The 21,209-nt window shown below is 52.2% G+C and overlaps 1 protein-coding gene across 2 annotated transcripts in view; it reads left to right on the top strand.

Annotated features, from left to right (window-relative positions):
* Positions 1 to 253: 253 nt before the first annotated feature.
* Positions 254 to 21,209, top strand: part of ARK2C (arkadia (RNF111) C-terminal like ring finger ubiquitin ligase 2C) — a 67,404-nt gene continuing 46,448 nt past the window's right edge. For both annotated transcript variants that reach the window (XM_084887363.1, XM_084887362.1), the window contains exon 1: positions 254 to 563. In XM_084887363.1, coding sequence (XP_084743489.1) covers positions 503 to 563 — 61 coding nt within the window. In that variant the 5' untranslated portion in view covers positions 254 to 502. The remainder of the gene's footprint in view (positions 564 to 21,209) is intronic.

Here is a 21,209-nt window from a genome sequence, read left to right as displayed (position 1 = left end):
CTGCGGGCGCCCGGGCACCCGCGCTGGGTTCCCTGTGTCCCCCGGGGCTGACCCCCGCCCCACCCCTCCGCTCCGGGCCGCGGGCCGCCGCGATTGGCCGCCCGCTCCCCCTCCGCCGTCATCCCTCCCTCTCCTCTCCCTTCTTTCCCCCCTCCCTCCCCCCCCCCCCCCCCCCCCCCCGCCGCCCGCGCGCCCGCGGTCCCCGCTGTCCCCCGCGGTTCCGGCGAGGCCGCGCCGCGCCGCGCTCCGTTCCCATTGGCTGCGCGCGCCTTTGTGTGGCGGCAGCTGCGGCCCCAGCGCCTTTGAATGTCGAGAGGAGCCGGGAAGGGAGCCTTTCCATGGGCCATCTGTCTCCCCGCCAGCCGCCGCCCCGCCGCCGCCCGCGCCCCGCGCTCCGCCTCCCGCCCCGGCGGCTCCCGCAGCCCCGCCGCCCGCGCCCGCGCCCGGGAGCCGCGCCACAAAGGGCCCGCGCGCTGCCGCCGCCGCCGCGCGAGGAGCCAGGATGGTCCTGGTCCACGTCGGCTATCTCGTGCTTCCCGTGTTCGGCTCTGTGCGAAACAGAGGTATCGCTTTCTCCTTTCGGGGGCCGCCTCGGAGCGGGGGTCGCCGCGGGCACCGGGGCGGGGGCGGGCGCCGGGGCGGCGGGGGGCTCGGGCACACCCGCGGGGCGCAGGGCGAGCCGCGGCTTCTCCCCTCTCCCTTTTGGGGGGGAGACCCCTGAATGAGGGGGCGGCCGCCCTCGTGGGAGCTTTTGTAGTGAAGTTAGGGTTTGGCGGATTGAGTCCCTCCCTCCCCAGCCCCATTTTTCATTCTTTGCGGCGATCGCAATGCCCCCAGTCACGGCCCCTTCCCCCGATCCCAGCCCGTGTGATCGGCAGACGGAGATTCATGCCTGTGCGCGCGCGTGTGCGTGGGATCGTGTGTGTGTGTGTGTGTGTGTGTGTGTAAACATACTTCGTTTTCTGTGATGTGCTTTTTTTTTTTAAAGGTACATGTGTGTTTTGTGTGTTTTTTTGTGTGTGTGTTTCATTTTTTGGCCATGGATACGGATGGCTGGGTAGCTGGGATCTGGTCTTGGCCCCATCCCGTGCCCTAGCCCCCAGCCCTCCCTTGGCCATTTGCATGATTTCCCGTCCCATCCTTTTCTCCCTTGAATCCTTTCTGTATTTTGCCTTTGTGCCACCCCCTTTACTCCCCATTGCCTTTGTATGACAATTGCATTCACGGGTTCAAAATGCTTGGGTGTGTGCATGTGCGTGTGTGCGTGTGTGCGCAAGAGTGTGCGCGCCTCGGAGAGTCAGGCGTGCACTGCTGGGCACCTCTGGGCCCAGCCCGAGCCGGTGCCCGGCCCGTGGGTGTTGCTGTGAGGACGAGGTGGGGAGCTGCCCTGCCTGGCCGCTGCCGGGGCAGGCGTGGACCCCGCAGCAGGCCAGCGCCGGCTTTGTTTTTAACTGTGATAGATGGGGTGTGTTTGCACGGTCCCCTTCCCCACATCCCTTTCCCTAACATTCTGCTACCATAGCTTGATTTCCCTCTCCCCGCATTTCTTCCATCCTCTTTTAATAATAATAATTTAAAAAAATCCCCACTTCCCAAAGCAAATCCGGGATGCATTTGGATTCATTTTTTATTCTTTTTGTATTCTGCTTCTGGACTCACATTTTTCTTCTTGGAATTGTTTCTTCTGTCCTCTCCCACTCCCCTTCTGCTTCAATCCCTGCTGGCGAAGCCCTCCCCTCCCCTCTCGCAGGCAACGATGATGTCTTCCCCTTAGCTACCCTACCGGGCTGCTCCACCGAGACCGAGGGGGGTGGGGGTTGGGGGGTGGGGGGTCGAGGGGCCAGAGCCTCAGCGCGCCCCAGGGGCCCGATTGGGTGAGAAAAGGAAAGCCCAGCCCCCTTTCTCCCAGCCCAGCTGTCCCCAATCCCACGCCTCTCCCCAGAACCCAAATGGCAAGGTTGACCCTCTTAGGCCTGTTTGAACCGCAGTTTTTTTTGTGTGTGATGATAGAACGATGACATTCTGCATTTATCAAATCTTTTTTTTTTCTTCATTGTGTAGCTCAGTGAATGGTCAACTCGCTGCTGTGTGCGCTGTGACCCTCTGCCTCCGCATTTAGCTGTATTGTGACACCCCTCTTAACCATCTCCTGTCTCCATCTGAGGAAGCATTGCTATTTAAGCGGCAGTATCCCCTATCTCAGGCCAGCCTAGCACTGGAGAGGGGTTGGGGGAAGTGGGTGTGTGAAGAATTGGAATTGGGGGGCTGGATGAGGTCTCCCTTGATATGCCAACGCCCCCTCCCCCAAATCACAGTTATGTTTTATTACTTGGCATTTCCTCTGAAAACGAGTGTGGGACATTACACGAGGCAGAAATTAAAAAATGATTAAGAAGGATGTTGAGCCTGAAAGTATAATTATCCTGATTAAATCATTATCATCCTCATTAATACCACCGATCTCTAAATACCATTGCAGGATGCCGAGTCCATGTTTTGAAATTCAAATTGCTCAGCTGTCTTTAAATTTTATTTTTAATTACCCCCTCCCCTCACTCACCTCCCCGCCCCCCCCCCAAAAAAAAAAAAATCCAACAGAAAATACCTGCTCTTAGGTCAAAGTTTACTTTCATACACGCCCACAAGAAATTCAAGGGCTGAGGATGACTGGGCTGTGGGTAAAAATGAGCACAGTGTGATAAGAATTCATGACCTTCTGATAGAGGATACTAATGCTTAACCCAACGAGGTCCTAAACCACAATCTTCTTGTAAAACTGTTAGACAGCCTGCAAGCTTAAATCTGTTCTTTTTAGTTTCCATTGTAGTAATATAGGATGTAGGCCATTTCAGAATAGATGTAGAGAAATAACCATTTTTGTATCTTCATCTTGTTTAGCCAAGTACATTGCACTGTAAATCCCTGTTAAGTGGATTCCTTTTGCCTTGCCTTGGCTCGGAGGCCATCGCACCCCATTTTCCACTTATCTGGGTGACCATCAGCTACCTTTCCGGCAGCACCCAGGCATAAGTGAACAGATCACATTTAGTCGGAGGCAAAAAATAATTACACCTCTGAAAACCTTTGATAAAATGAGAGTTGCTGCTACTCCGTGGCCTCTGAAAATTTGGTGCAGCAAGGTCCCTGGCTTAAGGGGGAGCCATGGCCCATGGTGTCTTAATTGTTTAATTGTAAAATGTCAAGTGCATCTTTGGACATCTGCCTTGGCCCTCGGAGCTGCCCCTTTAATGGCCGGCTCTCCTCTGCAGCCTCACTGGCCAGACCTGCTTGAGACAAAACAGAACAATAATGAAAGAATAAGGCCCCTCCTTCAAGGGCCCTTCCAAAATAAAGTCACAAGTGGCCTCCCTAGATTGCCGTGTGGCAATCTGAAAAGAAAAGGGGGCGGGGGATGGGGGAAAAGAAAAAAAAAAGAACCAAAAAAGAATCAATCCCCAGCAAAACGGTGTTCCATTAAACAGGGATAACGTGTTCTGCTGTGCTGAATTACTTCCTGTTCTTATTTTGTGGGTAATTTTTTTCTGTACCAAATATCCTTTTGGTTGTGTATCTTTTTTCACCTTTCCTTGTACTAAAACTAAAGCATGATCTGTATTTTTTTCCATCCCCCAGTTGACAATGTACAGCGCTCGGTTAGAGATGTTACCCTGCTGAACCGCACTGTGGTCGTGTAGCCCCGGCCATCTGCTCATTGTACGCTGCTTTTGTTCTGTTGCCCTTCGAAGCATGGTGGACCCAGCCCTTTTCTTTTCTTTTTTTTTCCTTCTTTTATTTATTTATTTATTTTTTTTGTATCGTGTGCATGACAACATTGTTACACACAGAATCCACTAATACTAATATACAATCTCTCAATAAAGAACTAGTTTCCTATATTAACCTAGTGTGCTTTTTCTCTTGCTGTTTCCCCATTTATTGTCGTATCCCGCTGTTTAGATATCCCCCTCGCTTTTCTACCCCCACCCTCACCCACCCACCACTCCCACCTCCCATTGTAAGACTTGAGTGAATGCCTTTTTTTTTTTTCCCTTTTGTTTTGTGGCACAGATATGGTGACCTTAATCTCATCCAGTCCATATCTTTTCACAATAGACCTCTGAGGTGAGGGGAGGGGCGGTGGTCCTGTCACACCCAAACGGCTCAACTGCGTAGAGAGAACCGTATCTTTGGCCACTGGTGCAGCTAGGAGCCTCCACATTTCATCCTGGTTTCCAAGTTACACGGCACTCGGGTTGTGATGCTGGTGACGAGAAGGGGCTATAACACTCACGTTGAGAAAAGGGATACTGTTCTTAACTAGCAATCTTGCAGCATTTCAGACTTGCCTGAAAAACTCATTTTTCTCAGTTGTGTTTTAACTTTTCCTTTCACTGTCTCATTGATTGACTGTCCTTCAAAACCATTCTGGGGGTGAGGGGGATGGGGGGGTGACATGTCCCATGAGGTTGAAGTCATGATCTGGAATTTTCAAGTACCTACCTTCTTCTGTGTGCATATTTACATTTTGGGGACTGGCGATGTGAAATGTGCATGCAGATCTTGCAGAAGGAGGATGCGTGAAACAGAAGCCAATCAGATCGCCCCTGCATTCATCCCAGGGCCAGCCGCCTGACCTGTTAGCATAGGAATAAGGGGTCTGTGCCCTCTGCAGGCTGGGAGCCAGTTAAAGCTGATTATAGCCTAGTCCCTGACAGCTGTCTCATCGGTGGCCCTAGTGCCTCTCCTGAGAAAGAAAGCCAGAGCTCTTGGCATTGTGTGTGTGTGTGTGTGTGTTCGGGAAAGGGGGTGGGGGGGATCAAGAAGGAAGCCAGCACCTACCTGGAAATTGAATTGGAAGAAGAGGCCTTAAAAATGCATCTTTCTCCATAATTCCATTGGAGAGGTATTCCCTCCCCCACCCCCACCCCCACCCCCCTCAGTGGAACCCAAATTCAAGCATTTGTCATTACAGCTATTCAGTGTCAGCCCAGAAAGAAGCCTTGCTCAATGAGGTGTTTCAGACACCAAGGAAATCAGTGGATTGAAGAAATCCACGGTGCCTTCAAAGGGTCATCATTTTGGAGCCACTTTTCTTTGGGCTGACATGACACCTCCTCTCTCCTCTCTCTGGCTTGCCTCTGCCCTTCTGCCGGCCTTCCTTCCTGGGCAGGCGCATCCCTGTCTGACCACAATGCTTCCTGGCCCCTCTATGGCCGAGGGGGTAGGGGGACTCTCCTCTCCCTCACCGTTGCCCTTGTGGCTCCAGCCCTTTGTTCTCCTGCTCTCCCAGCCCGAGTGGGAAAGCTGAGCTGATTTACTGTGACACATGGACACACACGGAAGTCCCCAGTGGAGCTCATGCTGTAGTTGCACAAGGAGAGAGATGCAGGTCTTCCAGGATTTTTCTTCCTTTTCTCCTCCTTCTCCTTTCATTTTGCTTTACACGAAACTTTACATTTTGTAACCAGTTTAAGAAATAAAACAACCCACTCCTCAACAATAATAAAACGACTGCAAATCAGAGGTTCCCCCCGAATTCTTGTCCTAAGGAGCTGTGGCTCATTAGATCAATATTGACCAACTCCAAAATTTTTTTCCTTCTACATTAGTGTTCTGTGTGTCAAAATTATTCGACCAAGACATTTCAAAGGTGGTTTAGCAACCTAGTCATAATACGGAAAGTTAGAGTGTTAACGGGAAGTCATGTTTTAGCATCTTATCAAATGCATCCTGTGTTTTCACCCAGATTGTCGGAATAAACACATTCATGTGAAGTAGCCTCCCACCTAACCTCCCCAACTGGATGATCCAATCATTACAAAGCCAGTGCACTTCATATCTACCCTCTCAACCATCTGACATAGATCTGTCTTAACAACTTTTGACTCCAGGGTTTTGGAAAAGCCATCTGTTATGTAGATCCGACACCGCACTTTCTAACAAGAGGGAGCACAGCTCTTGTTCACAGCTCCCCTTTCTGAACAAGAGAACTTCTCTCTAAAACCAGCATCAGATAAGGCCCACTTAACTGATGAGTTGTCTTAAATGATAGTTTCCCATCAACTAGCCAGTACTGGTGAGAGCATTCAAAGTTAGCGGGAAAGGCCACCAAGAGTCTCCATGCCCTACTACGCAGATGACAGAGACGGGGCCACTTCTCTTTCTTTTGCAGTTTGCTCACCTCTTGGCCCCCTCCCCCGCCCCCCATCCAACCAGCCTCCCCCAACATCTTTCCCATCATTACATAAACAGGCAGCAGTGCCACGCTGGAAAACCCAATGGTTTCCTGGGCTAGGGAAGCAACAGCTTGTGCAAGACCCAGGTGCAGTGTGGGGCCCCTTTCCTGCACAGGAGACACAGGCCCTGGACTCCAGTCCAGGGGTGACCGTGGATGGCTCAGTCCTCCTCAACCACTGCTGCACAATGTACAAGGCCCGGTGCCTTAGTTTTTCTATAGACCTAAACCGCTCTTTAAAAATTCCTGGGTTAACATAATCGGAATGTGAATGAGTATTTATTGGTTTCTGGCATGGCTTAGCCACAGGTGAACTGATATATTTCCAGGGGAACTGATATATTTCCTAGGGAACTGGGAGAGAGGGCAGCTAGTGGAGAGGGCTTATCTTGAGAGACTCAGATTTTCTAGATGACTTCAGAGGGAAAAGCAAACATTCATAACCCCACATCTGAACCACTCGCGTGGCCTGCACCTTCATGCGTTCGGTTCAGTCATTCATTCACTCACTTGTTTGTTCATTTAGTTAATGAGTGTTTATTGAATACTTACTTGGGGCCAACCAAAAGGGGATATGAGAACAAGGTAAGACCTGGGTGCCTGCCCTCCTGAGGCTCATGCTGCGGCTGGGAGATGAATGCTAAAATGTTATGTGCCTAAGTGCCCAAATGGAGGGCAGAAGATTTGGGCACTTGACTGGTGAGATGAGCTTGGAGCAATTCAGGTTTGAGTAGTAGCCCCGTCTTGACCTGAAAGGGTGAACTGAGGCACTGCTCTGAGTGTCAACTGAATAATGACCATCATAATACCTACCTGATAGGGTTGGTCAGTATTTGAAGGCCCGACACACAGCAGGGGCCCCCATTCCCCACAAGTGTAGGCGTTGACTAGCCTCAGGGATCAAATAAAGTCAGAGATGACCTTGCTGAGGAGGTGAGGTTGAGATGTGCATCAAAGAGTGGTGTGTATATAGGAGGGAGGAGCTCCATGTGGGTAATGGGGAAGGGGTAAGACCTTGGCCAAGGCCAGTGGTTCTGGTTGGCAAGAACAGATAGTGTATATGAGGAGGGAGGTGTGTGTATGCATGTGTGTGTGTGTGTAGGGGTGCGTGTTCAGCCCTGTTACATTGCACAGCTACAAGAGGCTCTGAGACCATTGGCATGTCTTTGAATGAGCACAACTCCAAGAATTAAGCAGCAGAAGTCTGGAGAATGGGGGAGAAAAGTCTGAAGGAGACATTGTCTCTGAAAGCCCTGGTAGAGTGTGGATTTGCTCCGTTAGCTGTTGGAAGCTCTCTGGGAAGAGTTCTGTTTCAACCACTTATTTTGGCAGCTGATGACACCAGGGTGATCCCAGAGGGTGGAGGCCAGGGAGGAGGCCACGACACACTTCCACGGGTGATAGAGCCCAAATCAGAGATGTGAAGGATGGGAAGGAAGATAGACACAGGGGCCTTATGTAAGAGGAAGTAAGCAGAACTGAGTAAGCATAAGCCTTTTTTTTTCATGTTTTGCTAGGCTATTTTCATAAGCATCATATATCCTATCTAATAAAGAGGTAATATGCCAATTGACCATCATACCCTTACAAATATAGTGGCACCCACAGACAGTAAGGAGGGAATATGCTAATTGACCGCCACACCCTCAAAGATGGCGGCACCCACAGCCACAAGATGGCGGCACCCAGTCCCCTCAGCCCTGCTGGGGCAGCAGAACAGGTGCATGGCACCCGCCTCTGGAGTCCCCCAATCCCTTCAGCCCCCCAGCTGCCCAGGATCTGCCTGAGGAATGATCAAATGACTGAATAAGCAGGCTGCGTGGGGTGACCAGGCCAGCGGAGCTGGGGTGGGGGGGCATGAGAGGCAACCAGGCTGGCAGAAGGACAGTTAGGGGTGAACAGGTCAGTGGGGAGGGGCAGTTAGGAGTGACCAGGCTGGCAAGGAGGGGGCAGTTGGGAGGTATGTGTATGGCCGGCAGCGGGGTGCAGTTAGGGGCAACCAAGCAGGCAGGCAGGTGAGCGATTAGGAGCCAGCAGTCCAGGATTGTGAAAGGGATGTCCAACTGCCTGGCTTGTCCAATTGCCAATCTAGACCGGCAGTCGGACATCCCCTGAGGGGTCTTGGATTGGAGAGGGTGCAAGCTTGGCTGAAGGGACCCCCCCCCCACTCCATGCACGAATTTCATGCACCAGGCCTCTAGTGTGTGTGTGTGTGTGTGTGTGTGTGTATGATATATATTATATATATATATATATATATATATATATATATATATATATATATATATATCAGCATAATATTCCACTTGATGGTGGCTCTGCCCTCAGGCTCCATGGCTTCTGAGGTACTCAAATGGCCCGGGTGGCAGGGCCACTCCATGCTGGTCTGCCTACACCTTCCTTGGGCTGTTTGGGAGGAGGTGGTTAGTGGAACAGGTCTGACAGCACCCATGCCTTTCTGCCCACCATCAGCCCCTTCCAGACAGGCCAGATAGGTGGAGGGGAGGGCCGATAAGAGAGAGCTTAGGGAGGGAAGAAGATCTGGATAAACTCTTCTGAGATCTGGGTGCTGGTCTTTGTTCTGCCACAAATTTCCTCTGTGATCTTGAGCAAGTCAACTTCCTCCACCGGGCCTCAGTTTCCCCATCAGTGAAAGGACATTCTGTGCCCTGGGCAAATGAAACAAAGCGAGAAGCCAACCACAGGCCCCAGTAACAATAATGAGGCACATCATTCACAGTGGCAGCCCTCCAACAGACCACCCAGCACAGCGGGAACAGCCCCTCTTCTAGCCCCTCTCTCCTCTAACCCATGGCCCGGCTCGGTGCCTGTGCTTCCTCTCTGCCAAGGGACAGCATTGGCCTCATTGCCCCTTCCTGCTCCAAAAGGCTGTGATCTCCTTTTGATGAGAAGAACATTTCCATTCTTTTCGCCTCCTCTTCTCCCCTACCCACCCGTTCGTTAGCGCTCAGTGGATGGGCACGCACCTTCCGAACCTTCCGCGGTGGCTGTGCCTGGGAGGGAAGGGGAGCAGCAGTTACCCTGGTGGCCTGTGCAGAGCCCTGAGCACAGGCCCCACAGGGCCCAGGCTTAGGGTCAGTCCTGCTTCCTGGCCCTGCCGCTCTGGTCCGGCCTCTGAGCAAGAAGCTCCCTGAGAATCACTGCTCCCTGGTGCGGCCCTGGCCTTAGAGGTTGTTCCGAGGGCTGAGGGCTGCGGGGCCAGGGCCGGGCTGGGGGAGACTGTCAGCCCTCCAGGAAATCACCACGCGGTGGCTGGTCCCCAGGCGGTGGTGGCAGTGCTGCACTGGCCTCTGGGAGCCCGGGAGGGAAGTGAGTGTGCTGCTGACTCAGCACCAGGCTGCGGGTGGAGGGGGTGGAGGAGCTCTCGGGCTGGGAGGAAGTGAGAATTCAGCCAACACCTGTCTCAAGGAAGGGCAGGAAGCTTGGAACAGCTGCTGCTCCCCCTCCGGGGCTGTGAGTGGGTGGGAGCGGGGAGGCTCTCTCAGACAACCCCCTCCCAGGGCGGCTTGCCTTGCTCATGCTCTCCTCTCCTCTCCTCCCGCAGCTGCCAGGCCTCCATGCCACCCCCTCCTCGCCGCTGAGGGGCCCACAGTGCACCTGTTCCCCAGGCCACCCCACTCCTAGAACAATTGCTTTTGCTCCCAAACCCTGTGGGCACTAATGGGTTAATGTGCCCCCCTCCCCCTCACTCCCCATTCCTTCATGTCCCCCAGGGCTGGGCTTTCCTTAAGTCAAAGGGTGGCCCTTCCAGGGGGTCCTTAGCCTCCATGGCACTCCTGGGGGAGGGCAGGAATGCACTGAGGGGGATGCGCAGGGCCTGTCAGAGCTACACCCCCACCTATGAGGCCCCCACCTGTGAGGCCCCCACCTATGAGGCCTGCTGCTGCTGACCAGAGCTGAGAAATCTGCCTGGCAAAGGTGAGGCTGTCACAGGGGAAGACCGGGGCACACAGGCTGGCTCCCTTTTTTAAGGCTCCCTGCACAGGTCACCCACTGCCCAGCAGTATGGGTGCCCAAATCTGTGCCAGGGAGAGTGACAAAATGAGCTGGTCAGAGCCTGATTCGATTGGCATGCACCGGAGCCCCTTTGGACACCAGGGTGGGTAGGTCCTGGCCTTGGCCTCACCTTTGGTGGACTCCCCGCCCCCCCCGACTCCCCACCCTCCCCACATCCCTGGTCATAGATGGAGGTCAGGCCTGAAGGTGGGGGAAGTGGGTGGGGGGTGCGGACAGTGCTCAGCTGCTCTGAGAGAGGCAGGGCCCAGGAGGCAGCTCCTGCCTGACGTCCTTTGGCTGAGGAGATACTGAGGCTGCCCAGGTGGGCTTGCCCAGGGACAGAGCTGTCGGCCCAGGGCAGCATGGGAAGGGCAGCAAGAGGCAATGGGAGAGAGCCTGGGCCCCACCAGGATCCAGGAATCCAGGTGTCTCCTCACAAAGAGGATCAGGACAAGGGGAAGGAGGAGGGGAAGAGAGGCCATGTGGGGGAAGAGAACACCAGCCGACTGCCCCCCACCTGGGAGTGAGCTGGGAGTATAATGTGGAAGGTAGAAGAGAAGCCCAGATGTGAACCTGGGGTGGCATTTTCCTGTTCTGCCCCATCCCATCCCATCCTATAGAGTCCCTGACCAGTGCAAGCTTCCTCTGGAGTGGGGGGTGGGGCCGAGAAGGAGCAGAAAGTGTGGGAAGGTGAGAGGAGGAAGTTAGAAACCTGCTCTGCTGTCTCGCTCCTCAACAGGTGCCACTCATCACGTGGGTACCCACCTGGTCTGTGCCCATACCTGCCGAGCCCTGCCTGGTGCTGACATGGGTGGGTGGGCGCATCCAGACCAGAGGGGAGCCTGGCCAGTGGTGTGACAGACCGTGAGCAGAACTGCTCAGCACTAAAAAGAGCTTCACCACCCCACAGGATAAACACAGCCTGGCTTCCTGCTTTGCTGCTAAATTTGGGGAAAAGGTGATTTTTATATTAAACTAAACAAGGAACTCTTATGTCACCAGTTGCAAATTTTGCATGAACTTTTGATGAAAACATGGAACTTTGATGACATATTCATTTGGGGTCCCTCAGCTTGGCCTGCCCCCTCTCACATCCGGGAGCCCTCAGGGATGGGAGGCAACCTGGCGATCAGGGGAAGGTGATTCCTCGTCACACCTCTTTTGCTGCCATTGCTCACAGGGCAAGCCTCGGCTGACCCTGGTTACCTGAGCCTCGGGTGGCCCTGGGCAGTTGGGCAGCCACCATCCGAGGCTTGCCTGTGCCTCCAGCCTGCCCTGGGTGATTGGGAGGCTGAAGGGACTGGGGACTCTGGAGGTAGGTGTGCAGAGTGGGGGCGGGCCCAGCCTTTCCATGCACCTGCTGCTCCCGTGAGGCTGAGGAAACTGGGCGCTGCCATCTTGTGGCTATATGCACCACCATATTTGAGGGTGTTGCAGTCAATTAGCATGTTCCCTCCTATTGGCTGTGGGAGTTGCCATCTTTTGTGATGGCATGAGGGTAAATTAGCATATTCCCTCTTTATTAGATAGGATTATTATGCCTCCTCATTGTTTCATAGGGGTCTGTCAAGAGTCCAGCCTTGTTTTCTAGGTCTTAAAGGGCAATGCCCAGGTCTCATCCTTAGCCCTTTGCTCAGGACACTTGGAGCTCTGGGTAGAGTGTGTGCACTTTGTTTTTGACAAAAGCCAATCAACCAGCAGCAATGCTGATCAACAGGCAACACTGCTGTGCTGACAATGAGGATTGACAAAGCCCAGCTCCCTCACAAGACATCAGCCTCCTCCCACACCCCCCAGGCAGTACTTTGCTTCTCAGTCCACCCTGTGTCCCCACAGCCCCTCTGCCTGCAACACCCTGGTCAACCTCACACATCCTTGAAGGCTCAGCTCAGCATCAGGCCCTCCGGGCACGCCCTTCCCAGGACATCTCCTCAGGACGGCTGAGAGAGAACCAGCACACACTTGAAGCATACTTTCCGATGGTTCATGTGTCTGGTTCCCACCAGACTGAGTCTCTTTAGGGCAGACAAAGCGCTTAGGAGAGTGCCAAGCACAGAGCAAGTGTGACAGGGGTGTTTGCTGTTGCCATTATCATCCCCAGGTCTCCAGTGCCTGGCACGGTGTCTGGTCCAGTGCAGGTACTCAGTGCACATCAGTTTGATGAGCTGAACAAATCCATGATCAAACCTGAGCCTCATTATAACCCTGTTGGGGCTACAAGGATTGTTCCCATGGAGCACAGTTTGGAAAATGCTGGCTTGGGACCTGGGTCATCTAGGCTCAAGACTGGCCCAGGGCAACTCCCTTATGCTGAGAGGAAATGGAGACTGAGAGGAAGACCGGCAAAGGTGGCTCATCAGGGAGTGACTGCCTGCATTGAAGGCCCCCTCATCTAGTCTTCCAACCACAAGTGCCATCCCTCGCTGCTCCAGAGAAGACTCTTAGGTCAGAAGTCAGTGGTGAGCCGGTCACTCTCAGTGACACACTTGCTGGCCAGCGAGGGCAGTCTCTGCCAGAGGCTAGGAAGCTGAGGTGGCCCTGAAGGGAGCTTTCGGCCACTGGAAGGTCTGGCCTTCTACCAAAGCCCCACTCTGCTCAGTACTTCTTTCTGCCTTTTATTCTTGACCTTACCCAGATTTATGGGGATGGGGTTTCTCCCTACCAGCTGGGAGCCCCTATGGCCTTTAACCCCCAGCTACATTTGACATGCTGCACATGATCCATGTAGCACTCCATGTTCACAGAATAGTGCATCCAGCTGCCCATCCCTGACACACACCCATCTCCACACAACCCCCATGTAATCCACATCCTTATACTACCCCAGACATTTAGCACGTCAGCATATACACTCATTACTATCTTTACACAGTAGACCAGAACACAATATATACACATACTCACATTCTCAGATGGAAATACATACACACCCTTAATCACATGTTGCTCACACAGAGATGTGCACACAGGTACATGCCATAGTTCCTATGTACATTATCCGAGGAAGTATAAATTTAAGGGGCCCAGGTCTGCTGGAGAGCCCGGGCCAGTGGCATCCAATTGTCACTGCCCTAAGGGCTCTGCTGTCTGCACAGGCCCATGTTGGGGCCCAGGAGGGGCAGTGTCTGTCTGGGCTCCTGAGGGAGCACAGCTGATTTATCACCTTCTCCACTGTAACCACCTGGTGATGGATGAAGCAAACATTGCAAAGTCCCTTTGGGATGCTGTGGTTTGGAGGGCCTGGTGGAGGAGATGGGTCTCAAGTTGGGGTTGAAGAGTGAGTTCCATGTTAGTAGAAAGTGAGAGAGAGGAGGACAGTGAGGGGGGGGAGGCTGCCTGAGAGGCATGGGGAGGAGTGAGCTTGGCTGGTGTCCCCCCAGCCCTGAGAATCCTGCATTAATTACAGGGTCAGTTTGGGCTGAGTTGAAAGAAGAGGAGATGAGGCTGGGAGATGGTCAGCAGCCCTGCTTGATTGGGGTCACTGAGTAGCGACCCTGCTGCCTGGGAGACTCCTCAGCCAGTGCTCAGCCTCTGCACCAGGTGGCCGGAGGAATTAAAGAGATGGTGCATTAATATTAATGTTGCTGCCCGTTTTATAAAGTGTCCTAACAAGCTGTTGAGCCAGGCACACTCAGTCTTATTTACGGCCGCTATTATTTCTCTGACATTGAGATTAATTTGACGATAGCTGTTTATAAGCTCTTCTATCATCAGATGGGCCCATTACCTGGGAGGCGAGGAGGGCTGGATTTAATTTGTGTTCAGCGCGCTGGGTTCTCCTGCTCGCGGAGTATGTGTGGAAGGAACAGCCATAAATCACGCGAGGCACCAGTGGCGCTGAGACCGGAGGCCCGGAGCGCCGGGCACTAGCACACTGTGCGGGAGAGGGCGTCTTGGGAGGTGGGCGTGTCTGCAGACCCAGACAGTTGATGGCAGGTGCTCATCAATAGCCATGCCAGGAGAGAGACCCTGGGACGTCACCTGGCCAAGGAGCTTCAAACTCTAGAGTCTACACCAAGTAAGAATCACCTGGAAGCCTGTTAAAACCCAGATTCTCTCAGCCTTCCAGACCGTCATCACCTCTGGGGGTGGGGCTTGGGACACCTGCCTGATACACTCCTGCCTCAATGAGTCTTTAATACACACACACACACACACACACACACACACACACACAACTTTTAAAAATGTGATTTGTTTATTTATTTATTTATTTTCTTGTTGACACTATTACAGTCTTGCTCTACTAGGGCAGGGAGAGCTGTGCACAGGCCTGAGCTGTACCCTCCAGGTTCCCTTGCTGTAAGCACAGGCTCCCTTCCCCAGTTGTCAGAAGAGAAAGAAACGGGGAGAAGGGCTGGCAAAGAGTGAGGTTGCGTCTTGAGCAAATGGTCAAGTTTGCAAAAGCCGTCTCTTTACACCCACAGAGCTCCCTGTCCCTCCCCCACAGCGTCCCCTCCACCAGTTGTGAGCCCTCCCGCCAAGTAGGAAAGAAGCCTCAGTTCCTGACTGTAACACTGGGCACCTTATAAGCATCATCTCTGTCATATTATGTTGATCTCGGATGACCTTTTTAAAAACCCGATTGAAGGATAAGAAAACGGAGGAGTTGCAAGATGCAGTTTTCAGTTACTGCGATGGGGTTTAACTCCAGCTCACACATCACAAGGTCCCTTCTATGACCTGGGGGAAGGACCCAGCTGTGAATTGCACGCACAGATAATGCATCCTCAGCTGTCAGTGAAACTACCCATGTGTGCTGGGATGGGGTCCACAAGAATTCGAGGTGGCAAAGAAAGAAATCCTCCTGCTCCATGCATCTAAGGAGTCTTCCTCCGAGGGCTGGGTATGTTTTCCCGGGCACCTCTGGAGCAGAAGGCAGTGGATCCTTCTCCACTCGTGCTTGGCTGACCCTGTCACTGCAGACAAGTGGTCGAGGTAGTTGTGGGGCAGGAGGGCTCAATGCCCATCATCCAGGAAACAGAGGCTCAGAGAGAGGAAGGGACTTGGCCAAAGGCACTAAGCTGAGATAAAGACCATGACGCCCCTCTTCGCCATTCTCCATTCTCATTCCTGGACCAGGAGAGCAGGAGCCACAAAGTCTCCATGTCTGGGGAAGGCCCAGGGAGGGGCGTGCAGGTTAGCAGAGGCACCTGCAAGAGGTGAGGATGGACGTCTTAGGGAAGCAGCTGTGATGGGAGAAAGCATTGCAGGGTCCAGACTTGGGGGCTGGGCTCAGATGCCAGCTCCCAGACTCACTGGTGTGTGTTGAAGGGTCAGGGTGGACATTAACTGACATAAGTTTGTAAATTATCAGGGGTCCCTGAGATGTGAGGGCTTCTGTCCATTTGAGCTGTAAAGATGAATTTTCTCATGCATGAGACACAGTGTGATCAGGATGTGTGGTGCTGAAATGTAACAGTGCTATGGGAACACGGGGCCCCTTATATCTTAGAGGTCAAGCAGGAGGAATCTATACAAGAGTCTCAATAGCTGGTTAGGACATCTCTAGGGTCTCTGCTTGATACTCTCCAGGGCTTTCAAAGAAGCTCTCTACTGTCTGCCACAGCGTTGTGAGCTTCTAAGATGCACACACTTTCACATTTCTCAACTGAAACTGGGATGTACCTTATAAATACCTGCGTGTCCTAGTTTTAATTGTATTTTAAAAATTCTTTAACTGGTTCATATAGTAATGGTGCACTGTGCAACTGATGGCCTCTTAAGCTGGAAATTTGCCATTTTTTTTATACCCTATTCACAAAACTTGGAGGACCATGGATAGGTCTGTAGAGGTCACATTTCCCTTCATCTTGTTTTAACATTTCTCAACTCCTCACATCCAAGGTCTCAAGAGAATGAACACACCCAAGAGGACTGGAAGTCAGGAAAAGGGAGATGAGAGTTCAATGGCCCTCTGATGGGGACCATCCTTGTTAACCCGGTTAGCCTCCAGCTGGTCCAATGGGAGGAGTACCCTCTTTCTGCTCACTTTTCAGGGCCTGGTGAGGATCTCAGGGTATACTTGCTGTTGAAAAAGCTTCAGACATGCCTCAGAGTTAATATTCTAGAACAAATGCTAACTTCCTTAACTTTCTCTTTCTCCTCAAACCAAGCTGTTCTAGCCTCCTTTCTATACCTATCTGAGGACCATCAATCTTCCAGACACTCAGACGACCTTCTGGAATGCTGATCCCTCCCTCTCCTCTAGCAGCCATGGTATCCTAGTCCTCTGGGACAGCCCTTCCCGGGGCCTCTGCTGCCCTGCATTTAGTGCCTGCTTGGCCTCCTGGTACCTCCCCACCCCTTGTGTGCTCAGATGTCCCCCTAAGACTTTCCCTAAACCCAACATTGCACTGTGATCCAGGGCTTTCCATGGCCTCACTGTGCCTGCAGGACCCTAGCACCTAAATACCCAGTTCAGGCCATGACAGGAGTAGGGGAGGTATCCATCTTACATAGATGATGATGATGACACGGAAAGGTCTCCGTGTCACCATGAGTGGGTGGACTCATGGGCAGTTGCTGGGCTTAGGCTTCAGGACTCATCCTTGGCAGGGTTGCCATGGCCCTTGGCTCTAAGTTAAGATGAGGTTGGCTCAGTGCAAACCCAGGTCTATATCTCCACCTTTCTTCCTCATTTACTCCTTTATTATTTAAATATAATAATTACAAAGTTCCTACTCTGTGCGAGGAACTGTGCCAAAGCTAACAAAGAGATTGCCTAATCTTCCTTGCATTCATACATTCACATTCCACAAATGCTGATTGACTGACCCTGTTTTCAGGTGTGTTCTAGACACTGACAAGCAGCAGTGAACAAGACACAGACAACTGAGGCTTGGGAGGGTCATGGGGTCTCAGCATCCCCTCCCAGGGCTTTGCCTCCCCAGACCCCTCTCAACAGCATTGTATTGGCTCTTCTCATAGTGTCACCTTTCCCCTACTGACCCTGTGCCTTCATTCTATACATTGGTTGCATCTGATCATGGTGCACATGACAGGTTTTGCACTCAGGGGAAACTGATAATCTAAAGACTAGAGGAACTGCCTACCAGGCCAGACAGAGCCTGGGTTGGATAGACAATATTCTGTACCTTGAGCTGCAGCATTGACTTCAGGTGAGGACACCTGGCTTGGTCCAGTTCTTACCCCATTATTGGATTACCTGGGAAGCTTGCGAAACTCATTCCCATGTCCCACAGCAGAGCTATCTTTCTGGGGTATAAATCTGTATTTTTATGTATTTTAAGTACAAGCTAGTTGTTTTGTAATTAAACACGAAGGAAAATGTAAGCAGCATGGAAGACTCATTGCTGAACAGTTTATCTCCTACTCCCCTACCCACATCACCTTTGCCCCTAGGTCCCTCCGCGGAGGTGACCACTGGTCATGCTCTTCCTGGGCCAAGCACAGTGCTAGACATTGTGCATGTTGGCGTGAACATAACCCACATGTTCCTGCCTCATGGAGCTCACAGTCTAGTGGAGATGACTGGGCGGGACCAAATGACCCACAAATACATGCATAATGTGACAAAGGTCAGGCACAAGCAGAACAGAATGTCAGGAGAGAGAGTATCAGGGACAGTCATCTTGGTGGGCTGTGCTGCAGGAGATGGGTGTGGATGGGATAAAGACTTCCCAACTACCTGTCAGAATCTGGATGATTCTGAAGGAATTCGGGGGGAGGGGGGGTGGGTCTCAGGACCCTCTCCATCATTTCTCACTTGGTACCTGGGGTACAGAGGGGAGTAAGACTCCCCTGATGTTCGGGCATCACCATCCAGTTAGGTAGACAAGACATTATCTGTAATTAGGTTTCCTAAGTCTGCCATAACACATTACCACTAGCTGGGTGGCTTCACACAATAGAGATCTATTCTCTCACAGTCTGGAGGCTGGGGTTTGGAATTAAGGTGCTAACAGGGCCGTGCTCCCTCTGAAGTCTCTAGGGAAGGCTCCTTCCTGCCTCTTCTAGCTTCCAGTGGTGGCTGGCAATCCTTGGAGTTCCTTGACTTGTAGACATATCACCCAAGTCTCTCCCTCTGTCATCACATGGCACCCTCCCTGCTGTCACATGGCCTTCTCATAAGAACACCAGTCACTGCATGAGGGCTCCCTCTAACCCAATCATCTTAACTTGATGACATTTACAAAGAATCCCGCTTCCAAATAAGGTCACATTCACAGGTACGGGGGTTAGGACTTTAGGGTATCTTTATTTTTGGGGGGAGGGAACACAACTCAACACACAATGAGGATGAGACCTGCAGTCCCAGAGATCAGGACAGCCTATGAGGGCTGTGAGGATTCAGGGAAGGCATGTGGTCCCTGCAGGCTGGGTGGGCAGGGCAGGGCAGGCTTTAGGAAGGGGAAAAAGCTCAGTCCAAGGGGTGGACCGGCACCTGGGGAGGAGGGCAGAGCATGTGCCAGTGAGTGAGCGGAATACGGCAGAGGCAGGAATGCACAAAGCACACACTGCATAGGAAAGAGGCTCTGCTGCCTCCTCAGAGCCCCTTCCAGAACGCAGGCCAATAAAATGAGGCCACAGCGATTCTGAGGGTAATGCATTCGGCAGGGCGTCCTGAAGGTAGCTCCTCACTCCTGAAGGAAGCTGCTATGGGGCTGTGGAGTGTTCTCAGCCTTCCTCTGTGACCTTTCCCAGCTCCCACTGGCTGTGGCCTTCAGGTTTGGTGACTATCACCTGGGCCTCTGTGACGAGCTCACACATGACCTTTTAGTCTAGAGTCTCTGGCCCTCAATGAGGTGTTCCAAACACCCACAATAATCCTTCTTCTCCTTCTATGCCCACACCAACCAGCTCCCTTTTCTCTCCCCTTCCGTGTCCCACACAGGGAGAAACATGTAGTTGGGATGAATGACACCCGCCTTCTCATCACTGTGTCCCCAGTGCCTAGAGAGGGTCTGCTCAGAGCATGCAAGAAATATGTTTTTCTTTTTAAAAATGTATTATTGACAGTATTACAGATGTTCCCCATTTCCCCCTCCTTTGCCCCCCTCCACCTCACCCCTGCCCCACTCCAGGCCTCCCCCACACTATTTTCTGTATCCATGGGCTATGCCTATATGCATAGATGTTCTTTTGACTTAAAGCATCCACAGCAAGAGGAGAAACACCTGACAGTCAGCCCCTCAGATCTTGTCCCTGCAGGGCCCAGATTCCCCAGCCCTTCACACACAACCCCGGGATGCCCGGGACCACAGAGCTGTGGGGGAGGCAGAGCCCAGGGCCAAGGCTTCAGTCCATAGCAGGTAACTTCCCTTCTGCTTTCAAAGTGGGCTACCATGGGATATTGCATTTCAAGGAAAGTCTAGGCAACTAGAGAAAGTTGAAGACTAGCCTGTCCCTCAGGGAGCAGCTGGTGGGAAATAGCTGGGAAGGGGAGAGGACTGGTTCTGATTCACACCACTGGCTGGTGGCAAAGCCCAGGTGTGTTTCCCTGATGCCTGGCAGAAAGGGTCTTACCCCTGCACCACACCCTGCTGCAGTCCCCTTGGATTAGATAATAGCTTCTTGATCTCCCGAGAGAAGTGCTCAGCAGCTCTGAGCTGGCCCTCCCCAGCTCCTGATGGGATAACGAAAGCAAAAGATGAACTCTCACCCTTGCTTTCCAAAGTGAAATTTCAATTCCATGCCTGTAGCCTAGCTGTTCTAAAAAAGAAGAAAAATATTAATTGCATACATTGATAATGATAAATCATATGTATGTAGGTATATGTGTATGTAATAGATATATAGGGTATCCCCCAAAATGCATACACTCTTCAACAGCTGATGGCTCAATTTTGAAAATGAAATGTATTTTAATAAACACTGCCTTTACACATTTTGGGGGACACCCTATATATGTGCATATGTTAATATCTGACTGGGCATTACAGGTACACGATACACCATTGAAAGGCAGAGGGTGCACACAGTAAAAACAGGGCCCCCTCCTCTGTGCCAGTCACCTGTTGGCCCTCCACAGTCTCCTCTGGACCCTGTGGAGGATTGTCATGCTCATTCCACTTGGTCCTTCTGATGCCTGTTAATGTGATTCTCAGGACCGTTATTAAGTATACATGATTACGGAAGGAGGAAGAAGCAGGCTGACTGGGGAAGAGTCTGCCTCACCGTAGGGTGGTGGTCCAGGTGCAAAGGCCCGCCCCTCCCCAGGTGCAGCTGGGAGGCCCAGGAGGCTTCCATCCCCTGCCTGTGCTGGCTCCTGGGTGAATGAATCTCTAACCCTCCCCAGCTTTTGTCTCCTGCACAAGCAAATGAGGGGGTTGGGTGAGATGCTCTCAAAGATCCCTGTTAACTCAAATTTCCATGATCCTATTATCTACTACATGCCCCGTTTCCCCACTTAAAGAAATTAAGAAATAGGGCAGCTTTGAAGATAGTAGCTCATTTATGTCCCCGGAGGATTTCAAAGGCGTTTACAGATTGCAAGCAAAATGGAGCTCACATTCTGCTGCAATTGGCTTGCCAAAGGCACCTCCTTCCACTTACTTCCCACTGAAAAGTAGGGGGTGTAGTCAGTGGGCCCCAGGCTCTAGGCTTGGGAGCAGGTCCAAAATGACAAGGGTTCAGGGGCAGTGGCTTCCCTCTCTGATATCAGTCTTTTATCCATTGGGCCAAGGGGTGTACCCCACGGGCCTTTGGGATGTATTCCTAAGGAAGCCAGGTTTTCCCATGTTTCTACCTGAGATTCCTTAAGCCCGGGTTTACCATTTCAGAGCCAGCCTTGGGGTGCTCCTAAAAGGGATTTCCCTCACATGCTTGCCTTCGGGAGTGGGTTGGGGGCGGGGGTGGATGTGGAGAGGTCCTAACAGGCCCCGGGAATTTGGCCCATCCATTAGCGGTGTCACAGCTCTATCCTGAATATCCTCCTTGTGACTCATGCTCTGTTTTTGAAAACCCTGAAGAGCAGCATGGAAGCCACCCAAAT

The sequence above is a fragment of the Pipistrellus hanaki genome (genome assembly GCF_964339955.1).
Source record: "Pipistrellus hanaki genome assembly, chromosome: 6".
In the NCBI taxonomy this organism is placed as follows: Eukaryota; Metazoa; Chordata; class Mammalia; order Chiroptera; family Vespertilionidae; genus Pipistrellus; species Pipistrellus hanaki.
The sequence above is the reverse complement of the archived record's forward strand: the minus strand, read 5'-3'. Positions and strand labels throughout refer to the sequence as shown.